Source organism: Phocoena phocoena, chromosome 11 (genome assembly GCF_963924675.1).
Source record: "Phocoena phocoena chromosome 11, mPhoPho1.1, whole genome shotgun sequence".
NCBI classification, from domain to species: domain Eukaryota; kingdom Metazoa; phylum Chordata; class Mammalia; order Artiodactyla; family Phocoenidae; genus Phocoena; species Phocoena phocoena.
Window position 1 is genome coordinate 61,382,166 of NC_089229.1, and position 9,895 is coordinate 61,392,060.

At 60.5% G+C, this 9,895-nt stretch overlaps 1 protein-coding gene across 2 annotated transcripts; it reads right to left on the reverse strand.

Moving 5' to 3' along the window:
• Positions 1 to 1,201: 1,201 nt before the first annotated feature.
• TAMALIN (trafficking regulator and scaffold protein tamalin) lies at positions 1,202 to 9,295 on the reverse strand. Of its 2 annotated transcripts, XM_065887799.1 has the most exons (8): positions 8,979 to 9,295; positions 6,833 to 6,882; positions 5,171 to 5,225; positions 4,963 to 5,065; positions 3,704 to 3,797; positions 3,532 to 3,598; positions 2,861 to 2,927; positions 1,202 to 2,404 (listed from the first exon to the last, which is right to left on the reverse strand). In XM_065887799.1, the coding sequence occupies exons 1-8, from the start codon at positions 9,228 to 9,230 to the stop codon at positions 1,896 to 1,898; spliced, it is 1,197 nt and encodes a 398-aa protein (XP_065743871.1). In that variant the 5' UTR covers positions 9,231 to 9,295; the 3' UTR covers positions 1,202 to 1,895. The 2 variants fall into 2 exon arrangements, with proteins under 2 accessions (XP_065743871.1, XP_065743872.1); XM_065887800.1 differs by lacking the exons at positions 4,963 to 5,065; positions 5,171 to 5,225; positions 6,833 to 6,882; positions 8,979 to 9,295 and adding an exon at positions 4,896 to 4,920 and having other exon boundaries at positions 1,896 to 2,404.
• Between the last annotated feature and the right edge of the window lie 600 nt (positions 9,296 to 9,895).

The window sequence follows — 9,895 nt, forward strand, 5'->3', positions numbered from 1 at the left end:
CCAATTTCCTTTTTGGAAAGATCACCCTAACTGCTGTGTGAAGGGGTGGTCCAGGGGTGAGAGACGAAGCAGGGAGCCATTCAGGAGGCAAGTGCAGTGGTGCAGGAGGGAGAGGCCTGCCTGGTGCCACTCAGACCTCTCAAAACCACCCCTTGTATGCTGATTACTGCCAGGGAGAAGCACTCGGGAGGCTCAAAACTCAGGTCCAACTCTGCCACCTACTTTCTGTGTGACCCTGGACAGGTCACTTGCCCCGGGTCACCTCAAAGAAGGTGGTGACCACCTCTTGAAGATGCTTTGAGCACACACTGTATTTATCGAGGCTCTATTATGCGCTAGCGTTGGGCAAGAAATAAAGCAGTGAGTAAGACAGGAGATGTCTCTGAGTCCTGCTGTATGGAGTGTATATCCTAACGGGGAAGGGAGCCAGGCAAAACCCAAAACCCATCCGGGTCGAGACAGTTTCAGATGGGGATGAGTAGTATGATGGAAATAAAACAAGGCTCTATCAAAGCAGAGGGTGCGACAGTATTTTAGACCAGATGGGACGGCCTTGGAGAGGCCAAGCTGAGTACCAAAGGAGTCAGCTATGGACAGAGCAAGTGCAGAGACCCCAAGGGCAGGGCATCTGAAGTGTACCGTGGGCAAAGTGGCCAGAACAGGGAGCGAGAGGGGAGGCAAGAAAACGAGGCAGGCAGGAGTCAGATATCCCTGCGTAAGGGCTGGAATCTTATTCTAGGAGTGATGGGAAGCTTTGAGGAGTTCTAGAGCAATGAGTGACCAGTGATTGGGCCTGTCTCAGGTTGGGTGGGTGATGGCTAAGGTCTCCTAAGCAGGAGACCCCAGACCCCTGGGAGAAAGGATGCCAAGCAGTTGTTTACACAAGGATAGTTCAGAAGTATAGAGGAGCCTTGACCCCACCAGTTGTGGTATTTGGGGAGGGAAGTTCTAGATACATTAAACACGAGACCCAAGTTCTGAAGGGGTGTGGAGCCTCTAGTTCAGGCCCATACATGTAAGTTAAACTCTCCCTGTCTGTTTCCCTGGCTGCAAGCTCCGAGCAAATTAGATGTAAAATATAGTGTGTGTGTGTCTGTGTGTCTGTGTGCGCGCGCACGCGCGCGCGCTGGGGGTCGGGGTGGTGGAGTCAGAGCTTGCCCGAGCCCAACCCTCCCCCTCGGGCAGTCACCACACTGACACAGATGCAAAAAACCGTCGATTTTATAGTCTGTGGTTCAGAAGCAACAGTATGCAAAACGGTGGAACAGTCTCTGCTGCCCCCATCCCCCCAAGACATGCGCATTCCTGTCCCCCAAGGGGCAGAGGACCCAGGACCCCTGCCGGGGCAAGACCCCACTTAGTTACAGGCTCCTGGGAGGGGCCAGGCCCTTAGGGGTCAAGGCTGGGTGGGAGGGGGACCAGCGCTGGTTAACTGGAACTATGCCTGTGGGGGGATGGGGAAACGACTGGGCATAGGCCATTTCTCCCCAAGGCCAAGGGTGGGGAGCAAATAAAGCTAAGGAGAGGGCTTCGTGGGGCAGGGTCCTCTCACCCGGAGAAGGGGTTTTCTTGGACACCCCACAAGGCACTACTGACCCAGATGTAGGATGGCACGCCCCATCCTTGGCCCCGGAACCTCTCCCAACCCCGAGCTCGCCTAGCTCTCCGTGCCCACCTCCCACTGTAGTTCTGGCGAGGAGTAAAGGGGCCTGGGGCTCGGGTTCATTCACCACTCTGCACAAGCCAGGAAGGCAGGCCAGCTGGGGCTGGCGAGGACCCTCTCCCGCCGCCTTGGGCTCCCGGAGTCTCCGCGGCCAGGCGCCCGCCCCCGCCCCCTTTTTGCACTGGCTGGAAAGAATAAATAAATAAATACCTTCCCCCGCCCGCCCCCGCCCCTACAGCTGGCTCTCCTCCTCCTCCAGGGAGCGGTTGAGTCCGGGGATGAACTTGAGCAGCCGCCGGCGGAAGCTGCGGTACTTGGTTTTGCGCAGGCCGGGGCCGCACAGGGCCTGCTCGCGGGCCTCAGTCCAGAGAGCGCTCGGCGCGCCCACGCCGCCGCCGCCGCCGCCGCCGCCGCCCCCGGGGCCCGCGCACCGCACGCTGGCGCTGCGGCTCAGCACCGCCCGGGGCCCTGGGGTCGGAGCGTCGGCGGGGCCCGGGCCGGGCGCACGCGCGGGGGTTGGGGGCGGCGGGGGTTCAGGCGGTTCAGCGCCCCCGAAGAAGCACGTGTGGTAGACGGCGTCGTCCGCGTCGCCCCCGGCCCGCCGCGCGCCGCCGCGGGAGCCCCCGGGGGCGGCCAGCAGAGGCCCGAAGGGCAGTGAGCCCGGGAGCAGGCCCGCACCGTACAGGCTGGAGCGCACGGACTCCAGCGTGTCATAGATGCTCGGGTCCTTCACCACGAGGCCTGCCGGGGCAGAAGACACGAGGGAGGGCCGTCAGAGGGCACGGGTAGGAGACCTCAGCTCCTTCCTGTTGACCATCTGTGTGGCCCTTGGGCAAGTCACAACCTTGAACCTCACTTCTCTTGTCTGTAAAACAGGAATTACACACTCAGATCGTTATGAGGGTCACTTATGACACAAGAGCCACGGAAGGGGTCTGAAACAAACTCTTGGAGCCTTCCCGTTCCCATCTGTAAAATGGAGATGGTACTATCTTGTACTTTCCTTCAGGGAACAACTGTGAGAATAAACTAAGAATGTGTGTGCATCAGCCTGGGGCAGCATTGTACCCAAAGTAGTAGCTCAACAAACCTTTCTTCACTTTGGAGGGGGGAGTAACCCACTAGTTCTGCGGGGGAAGCAGGAATGGGGGTATCAGTAGGGGAGCAAGTGGCCCTTCACACCCCTAATCTACTCACCGTGCACCAGCCGCTGCTCCTGCACCATTAGGGACCTGTATTCTCCCCACTTCTCATACAGGGTTTGCTGTAAGAGACACGCCCTGCCTCACTGTCAGGAGCTAGCAAGAAACTAGCAGGAGGTGGGTACAGACTGAGGGATCAGGGAGTACACAGAAGAAGCCTTAAGGTTAAAAGGAGGTTCAGGGCTTCCCTGGTGGCGCAGTGGTTAACAATCCGCCTGCCAGTGCAGGGGATGCGGGTTCCAGCCCTGGTCCGGGAAGATCCCACACGCCTCCGAGCGGCTAAGCCCGTGCGCCACAGCTACTAAGCCTGTGCTCTAGAGCCTGCGAGCCACAACTACTGAGCCCGTGTGCCACAGCTACTGAAGCCTGCACGCCTGGAGCCCGTGCCCCGCAACAAGAGAAGCCAACGCGATGAGAAGCCCGCGCTCGGCAATGAAGAGTAGCCCCCGAAAAAAAAAAAAAAAAAAAGAGTAGCCCCCGCTCGCCGCAACTAGAAAAAGGCCACATGCAGCAACGAAGACCCAACGCAGCCAAAAAAATAAATAAATAAAATAAAATAAAAGGAGGTTCAAGCAGATAAACGACCCCTAAAAAAGAGTGGGGCCGGTAGGGGCAGGGGCTTGGGAAGAGGAGGGTGGCGACTGGACGGTATCTGGGCTGCTTTACCTTCAGGTACTGCAGACGAGCCTCCAGTTCCGCCTTCCGAATTGATGTCCCATACAGAGTTTCCAGTCTGAGGAGGTTGGGGAATCAAAGGCTGAGTGGGCCCACAGGGTGGGGAAACACTGAGAGAAGCTGAGCTCAGGAATCCCCCAGGGACCGCGGCACTTGGACGTACCTGAGAACGTTGCCAGACGCCTTAATGATGTCAACAATTTCCCGATGCCGGATGCCTTCCACGTTCAGGCCGTTGACACTAGCGATGGTGTCCCCTGCCAGGCAGAGAGGGGGATCAGAATCTGCTCCACGGGACATGTGGAAGAATTCCAGCCACCTTCGCCAGAAAGGGTAGGGGTAATGACCCCACAAAATTCTCCTGAACTCCCTACCCCCAGTCATGGTTCTGGGGAGATCATGTCCAGGCCCGGCACCCCAGCATAGGGGCCAAGGCCCTCAGACACCCACATTCTCACCTCACTCTCAGGAAGCTCTGTCCTCAAAGGCTGAGCCCTCCTGGCAAGCCTGGGCTGCCCCCAGAGCTGGTTATTTTGGTCCAGCCCACAGGCTGTCATGACACCCAGCAGAGACAGGAAGGAGGCAGGGCGAGAAGCACCAAGCTGGGAACTAACACCGGCCCCAGGCATAAGAAGCCTCAGCTTCTGATACCCTGGGCCACTGCAGAGTCCCCTGACCTCAGGCAGAGCAAGGCACCATCTCTGAGGGCCCATTTCCCATCTGGAAAAGGGGGTGTGGACCCCTGCGGAGGCTACCATGGTGATTAGGAGGGAGGGTGGATGTGAAACTACTTTGCAAAGTTGAACTATACCACTTAGCTACCAGGGGCTGCTGGTAAATAGGCAGGGAGGTAAGGGCTTGGGGAAGGAAATGGTGGCAGGACTGGGTGGGGGTCAGTTGGCACGGTCGCAGGCTGTCCCTCCCTGGGACTTGGGACTCTAGATTTGGCCAATCCGAAGGGTCTCCTACCGGTGGCACCATTTCCTTGTCAGAGGAAGTATCCCAGGTACCCCAGTTTGGGGCCAGGTTGGGAGCAAGACAGACCCTGATCCTCGATATCAAGCAGATCTAATGGAGTGGTTCCACCCCACCTCCTGCCCATGCCGGACTGCCAGACCGCCAGGGGGAGGAAAAACAGCGGCAGCAACACCTGCCACCTACCAGGCCCCGGCTCTGTGCCCAGGGGACTCCCTCACCACGCTGATGTGAGGACATGTCATTGCCCCAATGTGCAGACGGGACTGCTCAGCATGACACAGTAAATGGCTAATTTGCCTGAGCCCGGTCCATTCTTCTTTCTGGCCTTCTCAAAATAGGAGGAGGAAGGGAAATTGTTTTCAGAAGACATTTCTTACCCCCTCTGCTTGGGAGTAAGGTCATACCCCTCTTCCCAGAGCCCTGTGTCCCGGGTTCATGCCTCACCTGGTGTGAGCCCAGCCAGCTGGGCAGGGCTGGACTCGTGAACCCGGCAGACAAAGGTCACCATCTCCACGCGCTGCTCCTCCCGGCGGTGAAGGCCATAAGTCTGTAATAAACAAGGGGACCCTCAGCCCAGGGGTGGGGAGAGATCCATCCAGCCCTCTGACCAGCCTCCCAAGCCGTCCCTCCCTCCGCAGTCAGCTTCTCCCACCTGGATCTCAAAGCCGAAGGTCTGGTTCTCCTCCTTCTCCAAAGTTAGCACTTTCCTGCAGGAGACACAGGGGCCATCTCATCAAGACTGTCAGGATTAAAAGGAGCTTGCCAGTCCCATAGCATGCGCCCCCCCGCTAATGCTGGGAGTCTGCTCTGGTACATCCAGGCAGGGTTCACTGTCTCCGGTGACAAGTCACACTCATCACAGGTTGTCGGAATGTCCTTTTCCCATTCGCAGCTGAAATCAGCTTCACTGAGCCACACGGCGTCAATCCAGCCCCTGGTGGGGGAGGCGCTGGAACGGCTGACCCCCAGAGCCGGTGGACTGGCTGAGCTTTTCAGCCACACTCCCAGCTTTCTAGTGAGCCCCAGAATACTACTTACTGACTTAGCTGAGGCCCCAAATTCGGCCACAGCCTGGAGCACCGTCCGCTGCAGAGCCCTGGGGAGAGGGCTGGCCCCACCCCCAGAGGCCAGTCACGAGGCTGAGCCCAGACCACAGCTGCTCCTCCCAGCTGCGGTGAGGCCAGCCCACCAGATGTGAGGGCTGGGGGGAGGGGAGCCTCGAGGCCGCCCCTTCCCGCACTGCAGGCCTGCCCACTGGACACAATGGTCTGGAGTAGCTCCAGATTCTCGTCTGCTGGGGGAGCCCAGAGTTTCCTCTGCCCACCCCCACACCCCCTTCCTTCCCGCCCGGCCAGAGGCAGAGTTAAAGCAGCCTGCAAAGGCCCCTTCAAGCCTCAGGGCCTCAGAAAGGCCCTGGAGACCCAGGCCTCTCAGCGCCCAACCTGACCCACATACCCCCCAAATGCTGAGCGGCAACTCCCCGCCCCAGCCTGAGCTCCTCCCTACTTTGAACGCAGGGCTTTCCCCCTCTACACGTATTGGGGCGGGAAGCAGGGTGACTTCTGTGTCTACTCCAGTGCTCTCTGGTTTTCTGGAAGGGTTGGCAAACTTTTTCTGCAAAGGGTCAGACAGTAAATATTTTAGCCTTTCTTTTCGAGACCTAAATTATTTGACAGCTTCCGTCCTACATTGTTCTTTGTTTTTATTTGTACGACCCTTTCGAAATATAAAAACAACTCTTGGCTCAAGGCCAGTCTGGCCAGCGGGCCATAGTCTGCCGATCCATTTTGGAAGAAGCCACGCCCAAATCAGGATGGGACACGGGCAGAGTGGGGCCTGAGTCAGCACCTACTTCTGCCCTCACCTCAGACCCTTCCTAAGAGGCCACCACAGGACGGGACCAGCAGAGGACTGAGATTTTGGGTGCAGGGGCAGACAGACTGGAGCAGCTAGACGTAGCCTGGCCATGGTTTGGGCCCTCGGAGTTTGCTGGGCTGGGAGGGCTCAGGGTAGCCCCGAAGACTTCCTGCTTCCCTCCTCCCAGATCCAAATCTCTCCGGGGAGGGGTAACTGGCAGGGACTGGGGGTGGGTTGAGGAGCACCTGATGACTCAAAAGTCCCTATCTCCTTCCTCTGCCACCCCCTTCACACAGCCCACACCTCCACCTGCCCCTCATTCCTAGCAAGGGTGCTGTGCTGAGAGGGTGGGAGAATGACTCCCCCCTGGCTGGGCTGAGATGCTGTGTCGTGCTGCCCCCAACCCAGCGCCTCACCCTTTTGGACCAGGGCAGGGGCTGCGGTAATGGTGACTCACCGCTGCTGTTCAGGACTCTGGCTGAGATTCTTCCAGCGCAGTCCCGAGCCCTGGGTGGGAAGGAGAGTCAGGAAGGAGCAGGTGAGAGGGAGCTGCCCTGGAGCAAATGGTGAGAGCCCTCCTTTGGAGGTTTCTCACCTGGGCTCCGGCCCCAGACCCAGCACCCCACTTCCTGTTGCCTGTGTGTCCGGCCCCAGCTCCACACTTACTCTGGTGCCGGCGTAGCTATCTGCAGAGTGCCACCATCAGCACCATTCCACAGCTTTCTCCCTAAGCTCCATCCCCACAGCCGGGAGGACGGTGGGGGCACAACAGTCTCCCGGGTTCCAGATGCATGAACCTCTAAGCCCTGTGCTGGTTCCCAGCCTGGAGGGTAGGGGGTTTCATTACTCTAGATAGAACAGTCTCCACCCCCAGGGTGCACGTCTGCGGCGGCTCAGGCCCCCTAGACCCCACAAGCTGAAGCAGGGGCTCTTCCCAGATGTTATTCAAGGAAGGGCAGGGGGCCCCTGGGCTTGCCTATCAAAACACTCCAGGGGCCCCTGGGCCAGTCAGGTCTCTCCTAATTTCTCATTCACACAGAGTGTCTCGGGGGAGCCAGGGTCAGAGGCCCAGGTCTGGAGCGCTGGACTCAGCCTGAACATGGAAAGGCAGGGGACAGAGGGGCCCAGCCTCCTCCCTCAAAGTAGACTGTTTCAGGGACCAACTATGGATTCCAGCTGCAGGTGGCCAACTATGCCCAGCTCCACCTGGGTCTCTCAACATTGCCATATATTTTGTTGCTTTCTGGGACAAAAACAAACAAAAAAACAAAACCTTGGATCTCAAACTTGTCCATAAGTCTCACTATACTTAAGGAGAGACATTGGGAGGTTTTTTTTTTTTTGGCATGGTGGATGACAGAGCTGAGGGTCCCTACCTCTTTTGGGTCCTTGAGAAACTAAAGCAGTCTCTCTCCCTCCCTAAATTATTGATCCTTGGAAGAAGCCCAGTGCCAGACCAGCCCTTGTCCTGTGTGCCCCAAACTGCCCGGGGCCTTCCTGGTCGGTGCCCTTGTTAACCCTCCCCCCAGGCTGCCCCAAGGCCAGGAAGAGAAGGAAGCCCTCCTTCTCCAGAACCAAAGATTGGCCTCAGGGGTGGGGACAGTTCCCAAATGGGCCAGGGAGGAAGGACTGGGCCGCAGAGAGAGACCCCTTTGTCTTTCCACCCGATTTTCATAAAATGCAAATTCTCAACAAGCTGTTCATTGTGTTGGGGGGAGCCAGGGGCCAGGGGGAGAGGAGGGGCGCTGAGCTGGGAAAGGCCACCAGCCCCCTCTCTTTAACCTGGGTCTTGAGTTCCCCTTTCTGAGTGCTCGGGTCCCCCTCAGGCCAGAGGAAGAGCCCTGCGCAGGGGGAGACTCAAAGGGCGGGCGCGGCCCGCATCCTTCCTGCCCGCAGGCGCCCTGCGACCCCTCCCACCGCGTCCGGTCGCGGCTGACTTCCAGGGAGCGGTGGCCTCGAGCCCCGCACCTCAGACGCAGGGCAAGGCGGCAGGCCCCAGTCCAGGAATCCGGGCGTCCCCTCGGAAGGGTCGGCGGCGCCGCACGCACTTCCCCCGCTAGAAGGCTCGCGGCGCGTCCGCCGCCCTCCCCACCTGGAACCCGCGGACTCTCAACTTGACTGGGCGAGCGGCGGGACCCCAGTCCGAGGCCTCCCCGCTCCCACGGGAGAAGCCCGGGCGAGGCGTCCTGGGGACCTCGAGACGTCTGGACGCGGGGAGGCGGGGCTCCGGGGTGGCCGAAGACCAGCTAGGGCGAGGGGAAGGGGACCTGGGGAGGCGGCAGGAAGGAGGGCAGCGAGACGGGGCGGGGGCGCATGGGGAGTGGAGAGCCGCCAGGTCGGGGGCGGCGTGGAGTCGGGGTCGCGGGTATGGGGGATTGCTCCTTCTGAGCAGAGGGTCGAGGGGACCCAGCAGGATCTGAACGTGTCCGTGGGGGATCAGCGGGCTGGGGAGGAATGGGGGAACTCGGGGACCGCAGGAGAATGGTGTGGGGGTCGGCAGGCGCGAATGGGGGCTGCTGCGGGTTGCGCGGGTCCTGAGGAAGGGACCCCGGAGGGTACCGAGAGCCGGGCGGGGGGCCGCGGGAGTTGGGGGGGATACGCACCTTTCGGCGGGGCAGGGTACCCCCGGACACGGCGAGCGCGCGATACAGCTCGGCCGGGTGATAGTCCTCCAGCGCCGCGTACAGCTCGTCCCCGGGGGTCCCAGGGCAGGCGGCTGCGGCAGGGGGGCCCGAGGCCGGGGTCGGGGTCGGAGGGGCTGGAGCAGCTTCCGAGTCGGGGGCCGGGGCAGCGGGGTCTGGGGCGGCCGCCGCCTCCTCTTTCTGCTGCAGCTTCCTGAGTCGGCGGAGGGTCATGGCTCCGGCGCCCCTTGGAGGCGGCGCTCGCTCCGCGCAGCGGGGCAGGCGGCGACTCGGGGATGCCAGCCGGGAGGGTGGTGTGTCGCCTCCCTTTATAGGCTCGGGGATCGGGGCGGGCGGGGAGCGGCCTCGCGGGGCCTCGCCCCCCGCACGGCCGGCTCCGCCCCTCCCGGGGGGGGCCCCCAGCTGTCCCGGAGCCCCGCCCACAGCTCCCGAGGCATGCCAGGCTGGGGAAACTCTTGGGGACCGGAGTGCTCAATAGGGGGAAAAGCTAGCCTCAGAGGGGAGGGGGGGTCCAGGGCATCGGGGGGCGGAGCATAGGTCTCCGTGATACCTGAGGGACGGGGAGCCTGTGAAGGGGCTTGTGCACGAGATTTGAAATTTTAGGGATGGATATCTTTGGAGATTCAAGCAGTCTGGCCGTGGAGCGACCGTAGGAGTCCTTAGGAGGAGGTTTGGAGGCCGCCCAGAGTAAGATTCTAGGAGACCCAAGAGGCTGCAGGAGACTTTAGGCAAGGAGAGGGAGGCAGGGGGAGGGGTGAGGTCCCTGATGGGAGGGAAGAGATGGCCCTGAACTAACTGTGCAGAAGCCGCTAGGGAGTGAAAGGGTCCAGGATTTCCCCCTTACCCAGCTGTCCCAGAAGAGTTCAAAGAGGCTGCCT

Coding starts and splice junctions, on each gene's coding strand:
- TAMALIN (XM_065887799.1), bottom strand. CDS start 9,230: ATGACCCTCCGCCGACTCAGGAAGCTGCAGCAGAAAGAGGAGGCGGCG. Junction 5,066..5,170: donor CCTTCGGCTTTGAGATCCAG/GTGGGAGAAGCT, acceptor TGTTTATTACAG/ACTTATGGCCTTCACCGCCG. Junction 2,405..2,860: donor GGAGCAGCGGCTGGTGCACG/GTGAGTAGATTA, acceptor CTGCCCCGGCAG/GCCTCGTGGTGAAGGACCCG.